Below are 25,856 nucleotides of genomic sequence, written 5' to 3' on the forward strand. Positions count from 1 at the left end.
GGGTTTTCACCGAGCTCAGCCACCTGGGCCCAGGCTGTGACGGCCACGCATGCACTCCCTGGGAAGATGCTCAGGCACACGCAATTTTGCCTGGGATTTCCGGGGTTCAAAGACCAAGAAGCCCATTCTTGGACTGTTTGAGGGCTCCACGGGTAGAATAAGATCCTTTGTTTAACTGTTTTACTATTTTTAATTTTTGAAGTTATTTTTTATTCGATGGGGCTGGCCTTGGGACATAGCAGGTAAAGCCGCTGCCTGCAATGCCAGTATCCCATGTGGGTGACAGTTCACGTCCTGGCCACTCCAGTTCCAAGCCAGCTCCCCGCTAACGTGCCTGGGAAAGCAACAGAGGACGGCCCAAGTGCTTGGGCCCCTGCACTCATATGAGAGACCCAGAAGAAGCTCCTGGCTCCTGGCTTCAGCCTGGCCCAGCCCCGAGCATTTCGGCCAACAGGGAAGTGAATGAATGGATAGAAGACCTCTCCCGCAACCCCCGTAACCCTGCCTCTCAAATAAATAAAATAAATCTTTCAAAAAAATGTATTTTCATTTGACAGGCAGAGAGACAGACAGAAACACAGAGCTTCCATCCATTGGCTCACTCTCCAAATGCCCGTTAACAGCCCCTAGTTGGGGCTGAAGTCAGGAGCCAGAAACACAACCCAGCTCTCCCACGTGGTGGCAGGAACCCCATTACCTGAGCCTCCACCGCGGCCTCCCAGGGTCTGTGTTAGCAGGAAGCTGGAGGCAGGCAGCAAACCCATACGCTCGACCCGGGATGTACACATCTGAACTCTTAGGCCAACACCCACCCCGTTTTCCTGTTTGTGAAGGCCTATTATAAAAATTGCAAGTTTCACCATATAGAAAAGTACGCAATTAAAAAAAAACAGGCCAACTATGCACCCATAAATGCACTTTGAATATTTTGCCGACCAGCCTTCCAGATTCCTTCCCATGTCACCCAATCAAGGCTACACTGCCCGTTTGATTTTCAGTCTACTTCCCGAACATTTTCCACGGCCAGCGCTGACATCAGCTCTCGCCTCAAAGATACAGGACTGGAGGCCAGGGCTCTCCTGTGTGCTCTGGGGGGCAATGTAGCCTGGGGTTCCCCTGGGGGGGCTCCCGCCCCACGGCCACGGTACCTCCCGGAAGCTGAGTTTGCCGTCGAAGTCCTCGTCCACCTCCTTGATCATGCTCTTCAGGCCCAGGTGGGTCTGGGGGGCCCCCAGCTTCTCCATCATCAGCTTCAGCTCCATGAGGTCGATGAAGCCGTCCCGCCCGGCGTCGTACCTGCCGGGGTCACAGGAAGGCACCAAACTGCCATTACTCCCCCAAGCCGGAACTCCTTCCATCTGCTTTCTTCAAAATGCCTCCTGCACCTGCTGCTTTGCAGGGCACCCGGCTACCCATCTGCAGGGACTGTTCCCTCCTGCAAACCCCTGGGGCGGATGCGACTTTCACGCGGGGTTCCACCCTCGCTAGCCTTCAGGTCTCCAGGACAAAAGCCCCACCTGTTCACCCTTATCTCCTCCAGTTTCCATCAACAGCTTCCAGCTGAGCCCCTCCCAGTGCTGGACACAGGGTGGGGGTTGGGGAGCACCCCTCCCCCACTCTACTTCACCTGGGCCCCTGTCCCCTCGCCTCTGCCCACACCTGTTTCAACAGGTTCCCTCCCTCACCTGCTCTGCAGGTCTCTGGCAGCTGCTTCCCACCCGTGGTCCTGCCTCTGGCTTTTGCACCAGCCACCAGGACTGAACAGTCACAGCCATGCCAGGGCCTGTCCCTCCATCTCACCCCAGCCTGAACAGGTAGGGGCTTCTGGCCCTGGGTCAGCCGCCTGTGGCCTCCCCTCCCTGTCTCTGCTGGCCACTCTCCCTCATCCTTTTCTCTGCATACCTGGCCGTCCACGGTTTCCCCACAGGCTCCCTGGCTCTGCCCCCATCACTCCCTTATTTTTTTTTTATTTTTTCTGACAGGCAGAATGGACAGTGAGAGAGAGAGACAGAGAGAAAGGTCTTCCTTTTCCATTGGTTCACCCCGCAATGGCCGCTGCAGCCGGCATACCATGCTGATCTGAAGCCAGGAGCCAGGTGCTTCTCCTGGTCTCCCATGTGGGTGCAGGACCCAAGCACTTGGGCCATCCTCCACTGTACTCCTGGGTCACAGCAGACAGCTGGCCTGGAAGGGGGGCAACCGGGACAGAATCCAGCGCCCCGACCGGGACTAGAACCCGGTGTGCCAGCGCCACAGGCAGAGGATTAGCCTGTTGAGCCACGGCGCCAACCAACTCCCTCCCTTATTTTCTGCTACCCAGAGACCCTTGGTTGCTCGAGTCTGAACCTCTTGCTTCAAAACTAAAAAAAAAAAAAAAAATTTTCCCCAATTGTCAAAAGGTGGCAACTGCCCAAGTGTCCATGGGCAGATAAGCAAACGAGGTACTCACAAGGGAACGACGTGTATTGGTACGCTGGAGTGTCACTCGGCAATAAGGAGGCGGGGATTCTGAAGCGTGCTCGGGAAATCCCTGGGGACACTATGCTAAGGGGAGCAGGCCGGGCACAGAGGGACAACGCCGCGCGACTCCACTCGTGTCAGACTCCTGGAGTGGGCAAACTCACGGAGCCAGAGGAGCAGAGCAGCTCCCAGGGGTCCGGGGCCGGGGTCGGGGTCGGGGCCGGGGCGATGGCGGGGAGAGGTCCAGTTTGAGACAAGGAAGGCCCGGGCGCCAGCGGTGCTGCTGTAACGGCTCCACGCTGCCACGAGGATGCGTGCATCTGAGCGCGCTAACTGCCCTTCCACAGCTACAGTGCTCCGATTCAGGTCACGTGTGTTTAACCCAGATTTTTTTTAACTTAATAATCAGCAAACCTCAACTCCCTACCAGCCCCAAAACAAAGGCCCATGATTGCTGGGAACAATCCCCACTACCCACCCACCTCCCACAGAGAGACGTGGCCAGCGGGCTCCGTGGGCTGTGGCATTCCAGGCCCACGCGGACCGGCTGCAGGAGGCCCAGTAACCCCGACCCTCTCACAGCCTCCCTCCCTCCCAGCCGCGTGCCCCTCCTGCCCTCCTCTAGGGCTTTCCCGCTGCCTGTGGGCCCGGCAGCCGCCCACTTCCTCTGCGCTCTCCAGTAGCTCCCATTGTCCATCCCGCCTGGTACCCAGCGTGCAGCAGCCTCTTCTGCTGGGGCCGCCTCACTGGAAGGGTCCCACGGCAAGGTGCTGGAGGGCACAGACCAGCTCCCAGAAGAGCCCTGATAGATGAGATGGGTGTCCCGGGCCTGCAGATGAGCCAGGTGCTCCTGGGTCTCTGAGAGGTAGACAAGGTACTCAGAAAGCGGCAGAAAATGTGTGCTCTCAGAAACTATGCACGGGCACCACAAGCTTTTGCACCAACATAAACTTCTCTTTTTTAAGATTTATTTATTTACTTGAAAGGCAGAGGCAGAAGGAGAGGGAGAGAGAGAGAGGGAAAAGGAGAGAGAGAGAGAGAGGTCTTCCATCCACTGGTTCACTCCCCAATTGGCTGCAATGGCTGGAGCTGCACCGATCCGATGCCAGGAGCCAGGAGCTTCCTCTGGGTCTCCCATGTGGGTGCAGGGGCCCAAGCACTTGGGCCATCTTCCACTGCTTTCCCAGGCCACAGCAGAGAGCTGGATCAGAAGTGGAGCAGCCGGGACTCAAACCAGCAACCATATGGGATGCCGGCACTGCAAGCGTGCAGCTTTACCTGCTACATCACAGCGCTGGCCCCTAAACTTATCTTGTGGCCCCATTCCCTGCCGCCTTTCTGAAGTCCCCCATGTGAACGGCAGCTGGACCTGGCCAGGAGCTGCTGGGCTCAAGGCAGGCTCTGCAAGCGCCTTTGAAAGCGGAAGAGCGGTTCCCACGGGTTTACTAAAATGACTCGGTGATGGATCACATCTAAAAATAACAGGGATGGGCGTCGTGGTGCCGCAGGCTAAGCTGCCGCTTGGGACGCCCACATCCCATACTGCAGTGCCTGGTTCGAGTCCTGGTTATTCTGTGTTCCAATCCAGCTTCCTGCTAATGAGTCTGGGAGGCAGGGGATGGAGGCCCAAGTGCTTGGGTTCCTGCCACCACGCGGGAGACCTGGGTGGAAGTTCCTGGCTTCTGGCTTTGGCCTGGCCTAGCCCTGGCTGCTGCACGCATTTGGGGGGTGAATCAGTGGGTGGAAATTCTCTCTCTTTCAAATAAATAAATCTTTTTTTGTTTGTTTTGTTTTATTTTATTTATTTATTTTTGACAGGCAGAGTGGACAGTGAGAGAGAGAGACAGAGAGAAAGGTCTTCCTTTTGCCATTGGTTCACCCTCCAATGGCCGCCGCGGCCGGCGCACCACGCTGATCCGATGGCAGGAGCCAGGTGCTTCTCCTTGTCTCCCATGGGGTGCAGGGCCCAAGCACTTGGGCCATCCTCCACTGCACTCCCGGGCCATAGCAGAGAGCTGGCCTGGAAGAGGGGCAACCGGGACAGAATCCAGCACCCCGACCAGGACCAGAACCCGGTGTGCCGGCGCCACAAGGCAGAGGATTAGCCTATTGAGCTGCGGTGCCGGCCCAAATAAATAAATCTTAAAAAAAGTAATTTCATTGGGATAGAATTTACATGTCATAAAATTCCTTCTTTTAAATTGTATATTTCCAGGGGCTGGAACTGTAGTGTAGTGGGTAAAGTAGTTGCCTGCAGTGCCGGTATCCCATATGGGTGCTGGTTCAAGTCCTGCCTGCTCCACTTCCCATCCAGCTCTCTGCTATGGCCTGGGAAAGCAGTAGAAGATGGCCCAAGTCCTTGAGCCCCTGCACCTGCGTGGGAGACCCGGAAGAAGCTCCTAGCTCCTGGCTTCGGAACAGCTCAGCTCTGGCCATTGCAGCCATCTGGGGAGTGAACCAGAGGGTGGAACACCTCTCTCTGTCTCTCTGCCTCTCTGTAACTTTGCCTTTCAAATAAATAAATAAATATTAAGAAAAAAATAAATAAATTGTATATTTCCAGGGGCTAGCACAGCAGGGTAAGGCATTGCCTGCATCCCACATGAGCGCTGACTGGAGACCCAGCTGCTCCATTTCTGTCCTAGCTCCCTGCTAATTCACCCAGGAAAGCAGGGGAAGTGCTTGGGACCCGGCCACCCACATAGGAGACCTGGATGGGGTTCCAGGCCTGATTGTTGCAATCATTTGGGGAGTACCAGTGGATGGAAGGTTTCTCTCTCTCTCTCTCTCTCTCTCTCTCTCTCTGCCTTTCAAACTAATTCATAAATCTTTTTTTTTTTTTTTTTTTTTTGACAGGCAGAGTGGACAGTGAGAGAGAGAGACAGAGAGAAAGGTCTTCCTTTGCCGTTGGTTCACCCTCCAATGGCCGCCGCGGCCAGCGCGCTGCGGCCGGCGCACCGCGCTGATCCGATGGCAGGAGCCAGGAGCCAGGTGCTTTTCCTGGTCTCCCATGGGGTGCAGGGCCCAAGCACCTGGGCCATCCTCCACTGCACTCCCTGGCCATAGCAGGGAGCTGGCCTGGAAGAGGGGCAACCGGGACAGAATCCGGCGCCCCGACCGGGACTAGAACCCGGTGTGCCGGCGCCGCTAGGCGGAGGATTAGCCTAGTGAGCCGCGGCGCCGGCTCATAAATCTTTTTTAATAAAAAAAATTTATTAGCTTCTTTTGGGTCTCCCATGTGGGTGCAGGGGCCCAAGCACTTGGGCCATCTTCTACTGCTTTCCCAGGAGAATTAGCAGGGAGCTAGAAAGGGAGTGGAGCAGCTGGGACCTCGAACCAGCACCCATATGGGATGCTGGTGCCGCAGGCCAGGGCTTTTTAAACAACTGTACAGTTCCCAAGCTTCTGGTATATTCACAAAGTTGTGCAGCCATCACCACTGTCTAGTTACAGCACACTTCACCTCTCCAAAAGGAACCTGTGCCCACTCCGGCGCGTGGCAGTGGGCAGCCTTTCTGTGGGGATAGATTTGCCTCTTTGGGTCGCTCCCTACACTGGACTCACAAAACAGAAGGCCTTTTCACTCAGCGTCATGGCGTCAACGTTGACTCATTTGTAGCGTGGGACCGTGGGTATTTACTACCTCCTGTTGTCAAGGTCATCCTGTTGAACAAATACACCACATTTTGCTTTTTCATTCATCACGCAATGCACGTCTGAGTTGCTCCCATTTCTCGTCTTTGAACGTACAAGTGTCCATGGACACGTGTTTTCTGGTCTCTTGGCACTTACCCCAGAGTGGAACTGCCGGGTCCACAGCCACTTACTTTTTTATTTTTGAAGATTTATTCGTTTATTTAAAAGGCAGAGCAACAAACAAAATGGGAGAGAAAGAGAGAGAGATTGGAGAGAGACAGAGACAAGGGCAGAACTCTTCCATTCACTGGTGTACTCCCCAAATGCCTGGTGTGGACCAGGCCGAAGCCAGGAGCCAGGAATTCCCTCCTAGTCTCCCGCATGGGTGGCAGGGGCCCGAGGACCCAGGCCACCTTCCACTGCCTTCCCAGGTGCATCAGCAGGGAGCTGGACCAGAAGCAGAGCAGCCGGGACTCAATCAGCGCTCCAGTGCGGGATGCCTGCATCACACGTGGCGGCTTAATCCGCTGCCCCCAACTGCCCGCTGACTTTTGCAAGGCCCAACGGGAGGCCGAATAACAGGTGCAGGTACGTTCAGGTGGATTAGCTGTCAGTTAGCTGCCCAGGAGCAGGACCACCCCGCAGACCTGCTGGCCACTCAGAGTTGAGGCACAATTCAGGCAGCATGCTAGGGATGGAATGCAGCGAGGAAGACGGCCAGGCCCCGAGCACAGCTTGGCCAGGGCATCCCACAGTTCCACTGGACGTCGACCCTGAAGGCCTGGAAGGACGGTCTCCATTCAGCCTTTTCCACCAGTGGTCAGAGCTGCGCTGCTCACGACCGCCACAGAACGGAGCCAACACCACGGGGCACACGGCACGGTGAGCCCACAGAGACCACGACCAGCCAGAGAGAGGAAGGAAGTCTGACCCACGTCACAGCTCGGATGAGCCCTGCAGCGAACGCAAGGCTGCGAGAATTCACACACCGCGTGATCCCACCTGTGTGAGGACCCCAGAGTGCTCACGTTCAGGGGACGGGGGAGGGGACAGTGGTCATTGCTCTGTGAGTACGGAGTTTTATGTAGGGTTTGGGGCTCGACAGCAGGTGAGGGGCCAGCGCTGTGGCGTAGCAAGTAAAAGCCGCCACCTACAGTGCCGGCATCCCATATGAGTGCCAGTTCAAGTCCCGGCTGCTCCACTTCCGATCCAGCTCTCTGCTGTGGCCTGGGAATGCAGTAGAAGATGGCCCAAGTCCTTGAGCTCCTGTACCTGCGTAGGAGACCTGGAGGAAGCTCCTTTCTCCTGGCTTCAGATCAGCCCAGCTCGGGCCATTGTGGCCATTTGAGGAGTAAATCAGTGGATGGAAGACCTTTCTTTCTGTCTCTCCTCTCTCTGTAGCTCTGCCTCTCAAATAAATAAATAAAATCTTAAAAAAAAAAAAAAAGAAAAGATGAAGAAGAAAGAAAGAAATGAAATCACACTGGCAAGGATGAATAGTTGCAAACCCCAAGCAAAGGGCACCGCAGTCCCCCCAACACCCACCCCACACTCTGCTCCACTCTGGGGGCGCCCAGAGTCTGGCCAAGAGCTGCCCTCTACGCCTGGGAATGACAGACGGGCGGAAGCTTATTGCAAAGTGGCCAACGTGAACGAGACCCAAAAAGTAGAGAGAGCTCTGACGCACAGGCCGCGAGTCTCTGTTACACGAGGTACACCGGATTCAGCGGCGCGGAACTTTCCAGAACCATGCTCATGTGTCCACAACGGACAAGAGGGGAACAGAGCACACAGACACAGCCACACGGGGCTCTGGGGTGGGGATTTGTCACCAGAGAAGGCGCATCCTGGCCACGGAGCGTCCCAGGAGACACCTGGGTGATTCTGCGTTAGAAGATGCAGGTGGCCCAGTTAAACGACCCTGGGGTCCCGGCAACACTGAGATCCTGGGAAAACGGCGCACGGTGGGTGGGCATCCCAGCATGCTCTGCAGCGGGGAGGGCTGAAGCCAGGCAGGGCGCGCACTGAAGGCCTGGCTCCTGCCGGTTAGCAGAGAAGGGAAGGACGAGGGAGCAGTCAGGAGGCTCAGGTGAACGCTCAGGAACAGGAGAGAGGCGGCCCAGGAGGAGGGGCGATAAGCAAAGGTCAGGGAACAAGGCAGGGATCTGTTCTCGCCCTAGGCCGGGTGGACAGGAGGGGAGGAGCGGACGGGGGCTCCCGGACACAAAGGGGCGTCAGATCTGGGGTCAGGCCGGGCGAGAGCCGCCCTCGGATGCAGGCACTGGTGTCCTCTTGCTCCTGTCCACAGTGCTCCGGAGGATTTGGAAAACCTCTCTTTTAGGCCTTCAAAAGGCCATAAATAAATAAATAACAAATAAATGTATGTATGTATGTATGTCAGGAAGGACCTCAGCAGGCTCCGGGCAACAAGCTACAGGAATTCCAGTTTCTCTCAGTGGGTGGGAAGCAGCCGAGCCCAAGGAGCAAATGGAAAAGACAGAAGACGCTGCGATCCCCGGGGTGGGCCCGGGAATAAAGCCGGCGCGCGGGCTGAGTGTGCAAGGGTGGAGGGGCGTCTCCGAGCTGGAGGGCAGGACAGAAGGGAATGGGGCCAGCTGCCCCCTGCCCTCCCAGGTGCCTCCTAGAGGTCACTTCTCACGTTCCTGCAGGAAGCATGGGCCAAGTGCCACTCACTGAGGTCCTGGCAGACGCCCCTCCCTCCCCGGGGAGCGAGCTGGATCCATCACCCAGAAGCGCATCCTGCTCTCCCCAAAGCGACCCCTGGCGAGGCTTTGTCTGCGGTCACTGCCTTCCTTCGGTTGTGCAGGTGGGAGCCCGGCAGGGTTCGACCTCAGCCGTCCCCGTCTGCCACCGTGCCATCTCCCCCGCTCCTCTCACGGCACCCGCTGGCCAGCTACACAATAGGGCTCACACAGGGGTGGTGACTCCAGCTGGCCGGCTGTGTGGCTCCCGGGGCATCGCCTCATACATGCACCCTTGTGATCTTGACCGCCGTCCTGCGAGGAATTAATTACAGCCGCCCGCCTTTGGTGTTTGCTGACAGTTCACCAACAGCTGGGCGCCGCGCGCTATCTCCTGCACAGTGGGAGGGGCACACAGAAGGGTGTGAAGTCCATTCCTGTGGATCTGAACTAACCTCAGATTTTCAGAGAGAGAGACAGAGAAAGAAAGAGGTAGACTCCATTCGCTGGTTCACTTCCCAAACGGCTGCAATGGCTGGGGCTGGGCCGGGCTGAAGCCAGGAGCCTGGAACTCCACCTGAGTCTCACACATGGGTGCAGGGGTCCAAACACTTGGGCCATCTTCCACTGCTCTTCCCAGGCCGTTAGCAAGGAGCTGGATCGGAGGTGGGGCAGCCAGGACTCCAACCAGCATTCACTGGATGCTGGTGCCACAGGTGCCGGGGAGGCTTAACCCACTGCACCACAGTGCCAGCCCTCTTTTTTTTTTTTTTTTCCCTTCAAATATATGTTTATTTGACAGGCAAAGTGACCAAAAGAGAGGGAGAAACAGAGAGCTGCCATTCCCTGGTTCATTCCCCCAAAGGGCTGGGCTAAGCCAAAGGTAGGAGCCCAGGACTCCATCTGGGTCTCCCACATGGTGGCAGGGGCTCAGGCGCTTGGGTCATCTGTTGCTGCCCTCCCAGGTACATTAGTAAGAGGCCAGATAAGAAGTGAAGCAGGGGGCTGGTGCTGTGGCTCAGTGGGTTAGAGCCGTGGCCTGCCGCTCCGGCATCCCATGTGGGCTCCGGTTCAGGTCCCAGCTGCCCCACCTCTGATCCAGCTCCCTGCTAATGTGCCTGGGAAAGCAGGGGAAGATGGCCCAAGCGCTTGGGCCCCTGTACCCATGTGAGAGACCCAGAGGAAGCTCCTGGCTTTAGCCTGGCCCAGTTTTGGCTGTCGCTGCCATTTGGGGAGTGAACCAGCAGATGGAAGACCTTTCTCTGTCTCTGCCTCTGCCTCTGCCTCTCTGTAACTCTGCCTTTCAAATAAACAAATAAATCTTTAAATTAAAAAAAAAAGGATGAGAAAGGGGAGGAGAGGAGGGGGAGGAGGAGGAGAGGAGTGGGGAGGGGGAGGAGGAACAAAGCAGCTGGGACTCCAACTAGTGCTGCAATACGGGATGGGGACAGGGAGGAGAGGGGCAGAGCACTCTCAACGTCCCGATAAACGCATCACTATGGATGCTTCTTGGGGTTCACACCTGGAGCCCTCAGCAGAAAGGACAGGAGTCATCATTCCGGGTCGTCGGCACCCACGGACTCCAAGTTCGGCCTCGGAGCACGGTGCCCGGACAGAGGCACAGCACTCACGCTGCCCAGGGAGGGCCCGCACTGCCAGCCTGCCAGCAAGCTCGGACCTCACTCAAGGCTTCCACACTCCTCCGAGGACGGGTGGGGGCCCCTGGAGGCCCCCCTGGGGTGGAGCAGGTGGTCCCAGCCTGATTCCCCAACCCCCAGCTGTGGCCCAGGGCCGCGCTGCGCAGCAGGCTTCAGGGAAGAGAGAAATCCCGATGAGCCCCAGACGGCCAAGGCTGCCCCGGCGGCGAGCACAGGAACCGCGCAGGGAGGTGTTCAGGAGACACAGCAAAGGAAATGAGATAAAGCCTTCCCGAGGCTTTAGGACAACATCAGAGCCCGCGTCTCACCCCTGGCTGTTTCCACGGCCGGACAAGGACCCAGCAGAGGCCTATGGAAGGGGCCGGGGGCAAATGTCTTTTTGTTTTTATTTTTTTTTTTTTTTAAGATTTATTTGTGTATTTGAAAGTCAGAGTTTCAGAGAAGAGGAGGGGAGAGAGGAAGAGAGAGATCTCCCATCTGCTGGTTCACTTCCCAAATGGCCACAACGGCCACAGCTGGGCCAGGCCAAAGCCAGGAGCCAGGAGCTTCTTCCAGGTCTCCCATGTGGGTGCAGGGGCCCAAGCACTTGAGCCATCTTCCGCTGTTTTCCAGGCCATTAGCAGGGAGCTGCATCAGGAGTAGACCAGCTGGGACACAAATGGTGCCCACATGATTTTTACTTGCTGTGCCACAAAGCTGGCCTCTGGCACAACCGTCTTTACCGTGCCGAGGGTCCCTCCCAGCCTTCTGCACACAGGTGACGTCACAGCAGACCTGACCTCTAGGGGAGGCCTGGGCAGGCAGATGTGTTTCCATCATTCTGGAAACATCCTCGCCTCCTCCCCTGAGGCAGATGCGGTCACAGCCCTGGCTATCCTGACCTAGGGCCTGGGGCGGGTACCAGGGCACAGACCCCAGAGGTGGCCCTGGCCCCGACACTCCACTCGCTGCACTCCACTCGCTGTGGCTTCCTTTCTCCCCCTAAGCTGGGCCTAAGTCCCCTTCTCCACATTTCAAATCACCAAAACACTACTTCCTTCTCTCCCCGCCTTCACGTCTTCCAAACGCCTGTCGCAGCTTCCCTAAGCCCCTGCCAACATCTTAGCTCCTTTTCTTTCCTTCTAACGAAAATTTAAACCAGATTTTTTTTTTTTTTAAATGAAAAGCTACCCAACCTAGTAAAGAAAACCCTCCCATAATCCCAAGGCCCTGCCCGTGTCTTTCCCGGGGCTTCCTCCTGGACTGGAGCGCTTTCTGCTCCCTTTCCATTCGCTTGGAGCCTACAATGTAAAGTCCCTTCTGTCCTCCCAGGCGCTGCCAGGGAGAGGCTCCAGCCCCCTGGCCCCCGGCGTGGCCCTGCAGACACAGAGCGGGCTCAGACCCAGCACAGACGCGACCCCACCTGTGTACTGGGTGGGGTGGCCTGGGCCCTGTGTGCCTCGCAGAGTTGGGCAGGGGCCCAGAGGAGGTGACCCTGCATGCGGGGCTGGCGCCAGGCAGCGGGCAGGGAGGAGGCTCTTTGGACAAAGTCAGACTTGTCTGCAGGCACAAGAGGAAGCACACGGCGTCCAGGGCTCCCGCTCGGAACAACTGCCCATCCCCAGCTCACTCTGGGGGACCCGCCCTGGCCCCTCACGCTGGATCTCCACCCAGCACTTACTGAGGGCTTCTCTGGCCAGCCCTAGGGCCCCCTGGCAAAGGTCCCTGGTTGGGGCCATCGCTAAATGGCAGAGTGAGGGGCACCACCGGCATCCCCGGCCCCCACCCCACCGAAAGGGACAAGGGCCGGTTTCCAGTGTCGCCAGCTTGGGGCCTCCCCAGCCCATGAATCGCTCATTCTCTTGGCTGCGGCTGCGTAGGGCCCCTGGGTTTTCTTGGTTTTCAGCTCCCCGGAGCCGTCCTGCACTAAGGAAGAAAGAGGCCAGCCTGCCTTTGTCTGCCTGGGGTCCAGCCTCCCTCACCCCGGGCTCTCAGGATGGGGCAGTGCCCCAGAAGCCGCCTAGTAGTCCGCGGCGGGGTGGGGGATGGGGAGAAGGGGCACCAACACCCCAGAGACCACCAGGACCCTGCTCTTTCCACGGAAGGGCCTTGTAGGAAAACCAGGGGCTGCCTATTCAAACAGCTGGTGCTGGCCACTCCTGGCGCGCCTCCCAGACCAGAGCAGCCGATCGCCCAGCGGTGCTGGAAATGCAGAGACTTGGGCCGGCCCTGCTGACTCAGAACCTGCATCTGTGCAAGCTCCTCCGTGACTCCCAGGCACATTCTTAAAGTGTGTGTGTGTGTGTGCGCGTGTGCGTGTGTGTGTGTGAAAGACACAGAGAAAGAGACAAAGATATTCCGTCCACTTCCTCAAATGCCTGGAACAGTCAGGACTGAGCCAGGCACCTAAAGCTCAATCCAGGTCTCCCATGTGGGTGGCAGGACCCAAGTACTCGGGTCATCGCCTGCTGCCTCCCAGGTGCCTTAGCTGGAAGCTGGAAGGGGGAGCGGGGCCAAGAGTCAAACCCAGGCCCTCCAATAGGGAATGCGGTGTCCCAAGCTATGCCTTAACCGCTGTGCCGAAAGCCAAGGGCACGCCCAGCAGTTTCAAGACAGAGAAGAGCAGTGTAGGCTGCACCCAGCAACAGGTGGTCTCTGTAGGAGCCCCCCCGGGGGCACCCGTGCCCGTCTCCAATGGTCTCTCTCTAGATGAGTCCCAGGGACTCCCCACGGTCACCCTCCCTGCCTGCCCACTTCTCGGGGGTGCCTGGCTCCCCGTCATCTGTGCAGGCCTTCCCTCGCGGCAAATCCCCCGCTCCTCCCTTCTCCCCTTTCCTGCAGGCCGGGGAAGGCCTGTGTGCATAGGGGAAGCAGGCTCAGACAAGCAGGCTCAAGGACAGGGACAAAACCTGCAGTCCAGGCCTTCGGTTTCCCAGGAGACGGCTCACAGCCATTCCTGCCCCGCGAGCCCCTAGCCCTCTGTTCTGCTCCAAATACTTGATCCACTCATCCCCTCCTCCGCCACCTGGCTCACAGCTACCTGGGGCCTCTCCCCAGCAGAAGGCAAGGACAAAGACCAGTCCCAGGGGGCAGGCAGATGACAAAGACACGGACTAGCTGGAGAGCAGCAGAGGGACAGCGCCGGGGAGGGGCCACGGCCACCCGTCCAGGGTTGCAGAAATGTCCCAGAAGGAGGGAGGGCTGGCCGCTCAAGGCGGTCTGGGGGACATGTGGCCGGGCAGCAGGGAGGCAGCACTGGAGCACCCTGAAGGGGCTGAGCGCATCTCGCTGCGCGTGTACCACGGCGGCAGCCACAGGGGGCGCTGCGGGCCTGGGGGTGGCTGCAGAGCAGCCCCCCACTCCAGCTCCATCTGCTCTGAGCGGAGCCCGTGCTCCTGGGCACACGTCTGGCTAACTCCCTTTCCTGGTAAGAGCCCAACACTCCGGCAGGCCACAGGAACCAGTGGCGGCTGCAACACCCCTCCCCGTCAGCCCCGGTATAGCCAGCCCCCCACATACAGCCAGCCCCACTGTGTTCACAGAGTCGGCACCTGCGGATTCAACCAATCACTGAAGATATTTGGGGGGAAAACTGCATCCTTTGTTCTTGTCGTTATTTCCTAGACAACACAGCATAAGAACTATTAGCACAGCATTTACCTTGTACTAAGCATTCAATAATCTAGAAGTGATTTAAAGCGTATGGGAGGGTTATGCCGGTGACATGCAAATGCTAAGCCATTTTACTAAGGGACCTGAGCATGCATGGGTTGGGGTCTCAGAACCCATCCCCCAAGGGTCCCAAGAGCTGACTGTGCAGGTGTAGAAGTTCATAAAAAAAAAAGCTGGGAGGGGCGGGGCTTGGCACAGCAGTTAGCTCACTGCTTGGGAGAGCCTGGTTTGAGTGCCAGCCCCCTGCTTCTGCTCCAGCTTCCTGCTAACGCACACCCTGGGAGGTGGCAGATGATGGCTCAAGGTCTTCCCGCTCACCCAGACTGCGTTCTGGGCTCCCGGCTTTGGCCTGGCCCAGCCCTTGCTGTTGCAGACATTTTGGGGAGCGAACCAGTGGACAGAAGATCTCTTTCGCTCTCTCTCTTCAAATAAAAAAAGTTTTTAAAAACTATATTTTAAAAAAGGTGAGAGGCAGGGCAGAGCTGGAGGGCCACCCACTGTGTGCTCAGCAGAGGGAAGGCAGAGCCATGGCCGCTCCCCAGGCCTCCAAGACAGACACGCTTTGTCCCGAGTGCTCGCAGTGGGAGTGTACTGCCCTGCCAGGGACTGTCACGTGGACTCAGAAGGAGGGCGGGCAGTGGTGACCACACAGGGTGGCCACTCACTGCACCAGCCTCCCCCAGCTTCAAGCTCCCAAACCAGCTGCCTGGCAGCCCAAACAGGGAGGGGCCGCTGCACACGAATCCTCCCACGGGCGCCACAGGCTCCCCCTGAGGAAGGTGAGTGAGGGCAGCCAGGCTGGGCGCGCCCCGCTGTGCTCGGACCCCTGCCTCGGGTCTCCCAGACCAAGCAGCTTGGTGCCCAAGGGGCTTGGGTAAGGCTCTCCCTCTCCGCTCAGCCCCTGAGCACACGCCTGTAGCCGTCCACAGATCCTACAGTTCTCTGCCCTGCCCATGTAACCCCGCCTTTGCAGACCCTGTTATGTGGGGAGGCACCACCGTGGGCTGTGCTGTGCGTCTCTGGGTGAGTTACTTGAACCTTGAACTCTCAGGGCCTTCAGTTCCTCCTCTGCCCAGCTGATGCCAACGCTGTTAGCTGTTTTTTTTTTTTTTTTAAAGATTTATTTATTTATTTGAAAGGTGGAGTTACAGAGGCAGAGGCAGAGAAAGAAAGAGGTCTTCCATGGATGGTTCACTCCCCAGGTGGCCGCAATGGCCAGAGCTGAGCTGATCCAAACCCAGGAGCCTGGAGCTTCCTCCAGGTCTCCCACGTGGGTGCAGAGACCTAAGGACTTGGGGCATCTTCTACTGCTTTCTCAGGCCACAGCAGGGAGCTGGATTGGAAGTGGAACAGCTGGGACTCGAACTGGTGCCCATATGGGATGCCGACACTGCAGGTGGAAGCTTTACCTACTACACCACAGCACCAGCCCTGTTAGCTCTGAGAGCTTTCAAGGGGCCAGTGCTGTGGCACAGTAGGTCAAGCATGCGCCTGCAGTGCCGGGATCCCATTTGGGCACTGGTTCGGGTCCCAGCTGCTCTACTTCCAATCCAGCTCCCTGCTGACAGCCTGGGAAAGCAGAAGATGCCCCAGTGCCTGGGCCCCTGCACCCACGTGGGAGACCCAGAAGAAGCTCCTGGCTCTTGGCTTTGGATCGGCTCAGCTCCAGCTGTTGCAGCCACTGGAGGAGTGAACCAGTAGAGAGAAGACCTCTCTCTCTCTGTCTGTAACTATGTCTTTCAAGTAAATAAATAAATCTTTAAAAAAAATTTTTAAATGATAGTTTTCAAATATCTTCAACCCATGGCTGCTTTGAACCTACAGATGCGGAAGCCATGGATCTGTGGGAAGCCCAAGATATTACCCGAAGTAACAGGGAACAGGGTAAGCCCTGGCTCTGCACCCAGCTCTGCCAGCATCTCACGAAGAGGAAGGCCCTCAGCCTGGGGTCTCCGCCTGGCCCTCTGGAGATGCGGGACCCTTGTTGGGAAATGCAGGAGGCCGGGGATGAGGTCTGGGAACGGAATGGTGAGGGAGATGCAGGCAGAGTTCCGGGCAATTCACCGGAATGGATGGGAAGAGGATGGGCCAGGTGCAGAGGTCACGGGCAATGCTGTCCTGCCCTGGGCAGTCTCTGCCAGTGAGGCCGGGAGCAAGGCGCACAGTGCTCTTCTCGTCGGGCCACCTTAACGAGCCTGGGAGTGTTGGCAAGGGGACGTGGCCCTAGAGACCTGGACGCTGTGCTGCCCTGAGAAGTAGAAGCCCTGACAGGCGGGGCGGCAAGTGGCACAGCCGAGGCTCACGGCCCACACCGGAGTGCTTGGGATCACGTCCCAGCTGCTCTGCTTCCAATCCAGCTTCCTGCCAACGCATCCTGGGAGGCAGCTTGGGCCCCCGCCACCCACGTGGGAGCCCCGGAGGGAGTTCCTGGCTCCTGGCTAAGGACCGGACCAGCTCCGGCTGTTGCAGGCATTTGGGGAATCAACCAACAGATGAAGACCTCTCTCCCTATCACTCTGCCTTAAAAAAAAAAAAAAAAAAGAAAATTCTGGTGGGAGGGTCCTGGGACCAGGAGATAGGACTGGGGTAAACCTGGCTCTCCAGGACTCTCCAGGGGCCTCGTGGACCCCAGGGCAGGGGTCAGCCAAACATCATGGGGTTTCCACGTCGTCCCAGCAGGGCCCCCAACCACTCCCACATCACGGAAGTCTGGGAAGGAAATCACCCTGGGAGCACAGGTCTGGGGGGCGGGGCGGTGGCCAAGGGCCCATGCCCCCCCCAGGAGGATGAGGGATTTCGGCTGTGGCCCCAAAGGAGAAGGAAATGCACGCTGGGCCGCCGCCTGCTCCAGCCGCAGAGCCCTGGGCCCCCTGAGAGCAGACCCCTCCCCATGTTGCTCCCCCAGGCTTGCACTACCCTGAAGCCCGCAGCCTGCCGGCTGGAGCCCAGTGACCTAATTGAGGCTGTGACTGCACACCCAGTGGTCACGCGATCTTGGGGACAACCTGAGACGGTGGCCACTTGCCTTTTTCCACCTCTCTCACCCTGCTAGAGGCTCACCTTATTTCCGCTGGCCACAGAGAGCTGGGAGGCGCCCTCCCGGGGGTAATCAGGGTCGGGGTGCAGTGGCAGAGCTCTGACACCTCTGGAGGTCAAGGTGCTGCCCTGCCCATGGCCCTGGGCCCAGCCCCAGTGTGGGCGTAGGGACTGTAGGGAGGAGTCAGCCACACTCCGTCGTGGAGACCCTGTCTCTGCTCTCCCAGGGCTAACTCTGGGAGGGGGATGAGGACTGGCCTCAGTGTACCTGACTGGAAACTGGGGGGTACAGCAGAGAGGCTGTGCAGGCCATCAGCCCGGCAAGAGCAGAGCAGCAGCCGGTCAGCATGGGGCGTCTGCACTTGATGCATGGGCATTAGGGAGCCACTGCATGTTCTATGCTGCAGTTAACCCACAAGGGGGTCTGAGGAGGAAGCAGCATAATGAGGTGCCTCTGGCTACTACATGGAGGGTGCACAGGGTAGGCCAGGGACAAGGGGGCGACCCAGGGCTGGGGCCAGGCAGCCGGCAGAGGCCATGCAAGGAGCAGCGTCAAGGATGGCTGAGGGGCTGGCGCTGTGACGTAGCCAGCAAAGCCTGCGGTGCCAGCATCCCACATGGATGCCAGTCTGAGTCCCAGCTGCTCCACTTCCAATCCAGCTCCCTGCTAATGCGCCTGGGACAGCAATGGGAGACGGCCCCAGTGCTTGGGCCCCTGCACCACATGGAGACCAGGAGGGGGCCCGACTTCAGAAAGACCTAACTCCAGCCGTTGTGGCCATTTGGGGGAGTGAAACAGCAGATGGAGGATCTCTCTCTCTCTCTCTTTCTCTCTCTCTCTGTACCTCTGCCTTTCAAATACATAAATCAATGTTAAAAAAAAAAAAAAAGGTGGCTGAGATCTGGAGCTTGAGAGGCTGGGGGGTAGGAAGGATGCTCCTGAAAGAGGCTCCCGCCCCGGGGCACAAGGGTACAGGTGCACGTGGTTCAGCATGCACCTGCATCACTGTGAGATGTGTGGTGTTGGGGCGGGTGTTGTAGTGCAGTAGGGTTAAGCTGGGCTTGGGACACCCACATCCCCCATCACAGCTCCTCCGCTTCTGAGCTGGTTCCCTGCTAATGAGCCTGGGAGGCACAGATGATGGATCAAGTACTTGGGCCCCTGCCACCCATGTGAGAGACCTGGATGGAGTTCCTGGCTCCTGGCTTCAGCCTGGCCCAGCCCTGGCTGTTGCTGCCATTTGGCAAATGAACCAGTAGATGGAAAAGCTCTCTCTCTTCTTCTGTGTGTTTCTCCATCTCTGTCACCCCTGCCACCTGCTTGGGAGACCCTCTGGGGCCATTTGCGGAGTGAACCAGCAGATGGAATCTCTGTCTCTCCCTCTCTCTCTGTAACTCTGCCTTTCAAATAAAGGAACCTTACACATATAAAGCTGTGTGCCCTGAGGTAAGTTACCTAGCTTCCCTGTGCCTCACCTGCCTCGCCTGTGTGCCAGAGCTATGAGGAGCGAGTTCCCAGGACAGGTGTGAACCTCGAAGCACAGTGTCAGCACATGGAGGCGGTCAGGTGTCACCAGGGAAGCCAGGGGCTCACTGAAGCCAGCTGCTCTTTAGGGAAGGGGGGCACAAGGCATTTAGGGAGGGGAAGAAACCCCCACCAAGGCCAAGTCATGCAGGATCCAGGGCCAGCACTTCTCCAAGGCCACCGCACTGTCCCAGTCCCTGTGGGCAAAGTGCTGGGGCTGTCAGAGGCTGGGTGTTTTTGGCAAGGGCTGGACAGAGGCACAATGGGTGCTCAGTGAGCGGAGGTGGGTGGAGGTGGGTGCGGGCGGCCAACCCCAGGGCTGGGGCCCACAGCAGCCTTGGAGGGGACAGGGGTGGGAGGCGAGCCTCTGTTGTTTCTCCCCCAGGAAGGGGCAGAGGGGCCGGCCCTGGGCACATAGCAGTCCTGAACAACGTCCTCTCACTTCCTGCAAACCTGATCCGAGCTGGCAGAGGGCCGGGGCTACCAGTGCGGCCCAGAGGCGGCCTGGGAGGGAGAGGCCAGGCAGCCACACTGCCAGCCAGGGACGGGGCCGCCACTCTGGGCTCAACCCAGCCCACTGCTCCCCATCCGGTCCCCTGCCCCAGGGCTCTGCCTGCCCTTGAACCAGGAATGGTGACCCGGGTCTCATCTGCAAAATCAAATTTCCCTTTGGTTCAGCAACCCAGCTAGGTTGCTAGGCTAAGAGGGGAAGGAAATGGGAGCAGGTCCCTGCCCCTGCATCCCTCTGGGAGGAGATGGGGCAGCATCAGCGATCGGCTGTCAGAGCCAGAGAAAGGCAGGCGCAGCGTGTGGGGCTGCCGTGGAGGTAGGAGGGCACCGGAGGCCCGAGCGGGGGTTTAACTGAAAGGTGGCCTGGAGACAAGTGACAGGGACATCCCCACCAGCCATCCCAGCAGCCTGCGAGCCACACCCACAGAGGATCTGGAGTAAAGAGACAGAAGTGGTAGTCCCCGGAACAAGGACTGCCACATCCAGGCCTTCAACAGCCCCCAGTAATGGGCTGCGCGTTGCCTGGGCTCCATGACCCAGGGCTGCTGGCCGAGGAACACAAAACACAGGAGGACGTGAGAGCCACGGTAACGACTCCACCAAGAAGCTCCAGACTGGGGCAGGCATTCCGCCCAACGGTTACAACGCCTGCCTCCCGCACTGGAGTGCCTGGGTTTGATTCCCAGCCCCAGCTCCTGACTCCAGCTTCCTGCCAGTGTGGACCCTGGGAGGCCTGAGCTCCTGCCTCCATGTGGGAGACCAGGATTGAGTGCCCGGCCCCTAGCATTCGGGGAGCAGGCCAGTACATGGTAGCTCATGCATCCCTGTCTGTCTCATACATTGAAACAAGCAAACCAAAACAACACTTCTTAAAAAAAAAATTCTGGTTAAAAGGCCCAAGAGGAACAGCACTGGGGCCCATCCCTCCCTCCCGAGCGACAGAAGCCCCATCCTGGCCAGCTGCCAGCCCAGGCAAACACAAGCAGAGTCAGCCGGCCTTCCCTGGGGCAGCACCGGCCTGGGGGCCCGCGCCCTTGTGCTGGGCTGGTCCGTGGGATGCCGGCACTGACACAGGGACAGTCTGGCGCAGTTTCCCCGTTATCTACCCGCGCCGAGTTCTCTGCTGCCTCTGGGTTTTGCTGCGCTGGCTGTGGCCTGGAAACCCGAGGGTCTTGCCACCCGAGGGTGACGCCAGCACCACACAGAGGCTGCTGTGGGACGTGTTAACGACAGCAGCACCCAAGCTGGCCCTGCGGCCACCCTTGTCCTCTGGACACCCTGTTACATGAGATGCTATATTTCTTTATTGATGAGTGAGTTTGGGGCAGAGTTTTCCATTACCTGGGCCAAAGGCCTCCCAACATGTCCCAACCTCCAGGCACCAAACCGGCATGAGACAACCCCTCAGGCACGGGACTGCAACAAGGGCCCCTCTCAAAGTCTTAAACAGCTTTTGAAAATTTCGTTTATTTTCATTTTAACTTGCAAGGCAGAGAGACAGAAAGAGATGGATCTCCCATCCATTGGTTCTCTCTTCAAATGCCTGCATCAGACGGGGCTGAGCCAAGTGAAGCCAGGAACTCAAACCAGGTCCCCCAAATGGTCGGCAGGGACCCAAGGACTTGAGCCATCATCTGCTGCCTTCCCAGGAGGCGCGTTAATAGGAAGCTGCGTTGGAAGCGGAGCCAGGACTCAAACCAGACCACCTGATAAGGGATGAGTGTGACCTACGCAGCGTCTCCTGCTTCCCTCCAAACCAGCATATCCCAGCTTTTCCTGTGGCAAGGAGCCACAAATCCATATAAGACACCAGGTCTCCCAGCAGACGTGCAAGTGAAAGTTCACCCCGGATTCCCCAGGGTTCAAAGGCAAGAAGCCAAACGCTCCAGCTCTGACCACGGGCGCCAGGACACAGATCCCCCGCGCCACGGCCTATGAGCCACCGAATTAGTTTTCATTTTCTTTTTCAACAGGAGTTTCTAAGCTGCAGCACACCTGGGCCACCTCTAGGCCGAGTAACAGCAAGGCCGCCTGCTAGCGTCTGGCTGTGCTGCCAGTGTGTCTCCCAAGGGGTCACGTGCTGGCAGCTTGGTCCTCAGGGCAATGATGCTGGGAGATGGTGTGGAACATTTAAGAGATGGGGCCTGGGCCAGCACGGTGGCGTACTGGGTAAAGCCGCTGCCTGCAGTGCCGACATCCCGTCTAGGCAGCGGTTTGAGTCCCGGCTGCCCCACTTCTGATCCAGCTCCAGCTCTCTACTATGGCCTGAGAAGGCAGCTCATCCCCAACCCCTGTCTCCAAAGGGTCCTCCCCAGGGACTTCACAGCTGTCTCCAGCTGAGGCCCGAGTCCCTTTGCAACCTGGCCTGGCTGTGTGCAGGGTGGCCGGGAGCCCCGCCTTGGGTGCAGCAGCCTGGAGTCATTCTGCCTCGACCCAGCCCTGGCATCTCACAGGGTCTGCTAAGCTCCCTGCAGCATCCTGAATGTGGGGAGGGGGGGTTAGGGGAGCTGCACTCTTCCTGACACGCAGCATCAGGTTCAGTCCAGCTCAGAAGCTGAGAGAGAACCTTCTGCACCCTCCCGCATAACCCAGGACCTGGCAGGTTGAGAGAATGAAAAACAAATGGGTCAGTGAACCAATGGCCAGCCAGCAGATGAGAAAGAGGCTCCTCGTCCCTGTCCCCACCCTCACCACCTTGGACCACGGGAGCAGACTCCAGAAACCGGACAGACAATGCTGGTCATGGGACCGCAGGGCTCCCAGCCACACAACAGAAGGTCCATGCGGCCTTGGCACCACCAAGGTGCCGAGAGGCTTCAGGTCTGTGCCCTGGCAAGTGACTGACCACAGGCCAGCTTTCCTCCTGCAGGAGAGGAGCCTGCTCCACACCCCAGCAGCTCACCCAGCTCCTCACGCGCAGGCCCTCCAAGGAGCAGCTAAGATTCAGCCCCACGGTGTCCGCTGGTCACCAGCGCTAGGGACACAGAGGCAGGAGGCCGTGGAGGCTTGTCCCAGGAGGGGAGTCAGACGTGGAGGAAGCCAGGCACTAGGCACGTGTGAGACGGAACGTGCACGCTTGTGAGCACACGTGCAGGCCATGTGTGTGCGAGTGCAAGGGTGTGTGTTCGAGAGTGCCCTGGGCTTCTCCGTGACCGTCATGGACAGCCTGGCCTCCCCAAGCTCCCAAGACCTGACCCTTGGATGCTTGGGTCATCCGGCACGACTTTGGAGAGGCACCAGCTCAGCCACACATGCCAAAGCCACATGTCAATCAACGGAAGAGGTATTCTTATTGGCCAGTTGGACCGGGGAGGGGGTGGGGGCGGTGCCACAGGGCTCGGATGGTAAAGTTTGGGGCCGCTGGACCAGAGCTTTGAAATCAGGGGGCTTCCAGCGAATCTCACAAGGTAGCAGCAGCTCTTCTGTTTCCCAGCTGGAAGACCAACGATTCCATCACTTGATTTCAAATCCGCGTCATTCAAATTCTCCCAAAGCGCGATGGCTCCGTAACAGGGGGGCCGAGCCGACGTCCCAGAGAGGGGGAGGCGGGGAGCAATGAAGGAGGAGGAAGAGAAAACCTCCCGACAAGGACTAAACTGTCAGCCGCTGGGGAGCCCCCTCTCAGCTCCTCCAGCACCCCGTGACACAGGAGCGCCAAAGGTGATGGCCTCGACCTGAGAAGCAGGACCCAGACAGGGCCAGCGGGAGCCACCCCTCCCCAAGGATCCAGACCAGCCCCCGTCACCTTGTCCGCCTCTCACCAGCAGGAGCCACGCCTCCCCAGGGATCCAGACCAGCCCCGGTCACCTTGTCCACCTCTCACCAGCAGGAGCCACGCCTCCCCAAGGATCCAGACCAGCCCCCGGTCACCTTGTCCACCTCTCACCAGCGGGAGCCACGCCTCCCCAAGGATCCAGACCAGCCCGGTCACCTTGTCCGCCTCTCACCAGCAGGAGCCACGCCTCCCCAAGGATCCAGACCAGCCCCCGGTCACCTTGTCCGCCTCTCACCAGCGGGAGCCACGCCTCCCCAAGGATCCAGACCAGCCCCCGGTCACCTTGTCCGCCTCTCACCAGCGGGAGCCACGCCTCCCCAAGGATCCAGACCAGCCCCGGTCACCTTGTCCACCTCTCACCAGCGGGAGCCACGCCTCCCCAAGGATCCAGACCAGCCCCGGTCACCTTGTCCACCTCTCACCAGCGGGAGCCACGCCTCCCCAAGGATCCAGACCAGCCCCGGTCACCTTGTCCACCTCTCACCAGCGGGAGCCACGCCTCCCCAAGGATCCAGACCAGCCCCGGTCACCTTGTCCACCTCTCACCAGCGGGAGCCACGCCTCCCCAAGGATCCAGACCAGCCCCCGTCACCTTGTCCACCTCTCACCAGCGGGAGCCACCCCTCCCCAAGGATCCAGACCAGCCCCGGTCACCTTGTCCACCTCTCACCAGCGGGAGCCACGCCTCCCCAAGGATCCAGACCAGCCCCGGTCACCTTGTCCGCCTCTCAAAGGGACAAAACCCAGGGCGGGTGAGGGACTTTGACCTCCCAGGTGACACTGCGGGCTGCAGCCACCCTCAGAAGGGGCTCCTGGTCTTCTCCAGGGGCAAGCAAAGCACGGAACTTCCATGGACTTCCGCCCGTCTCTGCCGTCTTTCAAGTGGATCCGCCCAGGGTGGGCGCCTTCCCTCCACCCCCCCCCCCCAGCACCCCTCGGCCAAGGGGCCAGAAGGAGAAGCCGGGGAGGGAAACGAAGAGTCCCAGCAAGACGACAACCTCGCCTCCTCACGCTGGCGCGGTGTCAGGGTGTAGTGACATCACCATTTTGGATTCTAAACAACAGAGGCAGCCTCCCCGTGGCCGAAGGCTCCTCTTCCCACCCTCTCTTTGGGGAGCTGACAGGCAGGCTTCTGCATAAACACCCCAGCTGCATTCAGGCCCCCTTCAGAGGGGCCCCTGCCCGGTCCGGAGTAAGCAAAGGTTCCCACCTCGCCTCGCCTCGCCTCGGCCAGCTCGCGTTACAGCCCCGACACACACCGCGGACTCAGTTACTTCTGGCCTCCTCACACTGCTCTCAAAATCAGGCCACGCTTCTCCTGGCCCAGGCTATCCAGTAACGCGCCTGGAAACAGCGAGAACGCCGCGCTTCCCACGCTCACGACCAGGCCCACAGCAGCCCAGCCGGGGCCAGGCCCTTCCCTAACAGGGCCCCCGCCCGCAAAGGCAGGGTTCTCCCTCCAGGAACCCAACACCTGGGAAATGCAAGCGACCCCTGAGCCCACTGCTTGCAAGTAGCAAAGTCAGACTTCAAAGCTCAGAGCAGGCTTCCCGGTATCTGTGAATCTGTCTAGGCCAGCACAAAAGGAATGAATGGGCTTGCTTCGTACCTGGTCTAATCAGGTTTCCCCTGCGAGGGGCCGCGTGGAATGAAGCGACATCAGGATATAAATCTAGAAACTGCTCCATGTAGAACCCCTGCCCAAAGTCGAGGGCTCGCCAGCACGGGAGGGGGGAGGGGCACCGTGGCTGCTCCTGTGGTTGGGGGGTAGATGCGTCTGAATCAGGGTTGGCCTTGGGCCTTCTCAGAGGGGCCTGGGCAAGGACTGGGCAGCTCCTCTCGCTCCCTACACTGGGGCGAACGGTGGCCCCCAGAACCCACATCCACCTCAAACCTCACAACGCGACCGCACTCGGGTCCCTGGGGACACACGTGTTAAAGATGAGGCCATGGGGTTGGGCCCCAAGTCCAGCGGCTGGTGTTCTTACGAGAAGGCTGTGGGAAGACGCAGACACACCCCCAGGAAGAACACGGGCTGGCCACAGAGGCGAGATTACAGTGCTGGCGTCTGTTAGCCAAGGATCGCCGAGGACAGCCAGCGGCCACCCGAAGCCGGGAGGGACGAGGATGGAGTCATCCCTGGAGCTTCGGCGTGGGCAGGGCCCTGCCGACATCTGGACTCCAAGAGAATGAATCTCTTCTTTCCCGATTCTTTTTTTTAATTCATTTTCATCTTATTTGAAAGGCAGAGAGACAGATCTTCCACTGCTGTTTCACTCCCCAAATACCTGCAACAGCCAGGGCTGGGCAAGGTCAAAGCCAGGAGCCTGAAACTCAGTCTGGATCTCCCTCATGGGTAGCAGGGATCCAAATACCTGAGCCATCAGCTGCCAGCTCCCGGGGTATCTGTTAGCAGGGAGCTGGATGGGAAGCTGCGAAGCCAGGATTCAAACCAGGAGCTCCAATACAGGATGCTGGTGTCCCAAGGAGTGACAATGACTACACCAAACACCCACCCCTATCTGTTGTGGTGGTGTGTGCAGAGCGACATAGAGGGAGGAAGAGACAGAGGAAGAGGTCCTCCATCCATCGGGCCACTCCCCAATGGCTGCAATGGCCAGGGCTGGGCCAGGCCAAGGTAGAAGCCTGGAACTCCTTCCAGACGTGGGTGGCAGGGACCCAAACACGTGGGCCACCTTCTGCTGCGTTCCCAGGTGCATTAGCAGGGAGCTGGAGTGGAAGTGGAGCAGCTGGGACTCCAACCAGTGCTCACATGGGAAGCCAGCCTCTCAGGAGGTGGCCTAACCACCACACCGAAACTCCAGCCCCTGTGCTTTTCTTTTGAAAGATTTATTATTTGAAAGGCAGAATAACGGAGATAAAGGGAAAAACACAGACACAGA

The 25,856-nt window shown here is 58.8% G+C and overlaps 1 protein-coding gene across 1 annotated transcript in view; it reads right to left on the minus strand.

Annotated features, from left to right (window-relative positions):
* Window positions 1-25,856, minus strand: part of EFHD1 (EF-hand domain family member D1) — a 50,050-nt gene that overhangs the window by 19,878 nt on the left and 4,316 nt on the right. Inside the window, exon 2 of the mRNA XM_002721459.5 lies at window positions 1,149-1,296. Coding sequence (XP_002721505.3) covers window positions 1,149-1,296 — 148 coding nt within the window. The remainder of the gene's footprint in view (window positions 1-1,148; window positions 1,297-25,856) is intronic.

Source organism: Oryctolagus cuniculus, chromosome 3, assembly GCF_964237555.1.
Source record: "Oryctolagus cuniculus chromosome 3, mOryCun1.1, whole genome shotgun sequence".
Taxonomy (NCBI): Eukaryota; Metazoa; Chordata; class Mammalia; order Lagomorpha; family Leporidae; genus Oryctolagus; species Oryctolagus cuniculus.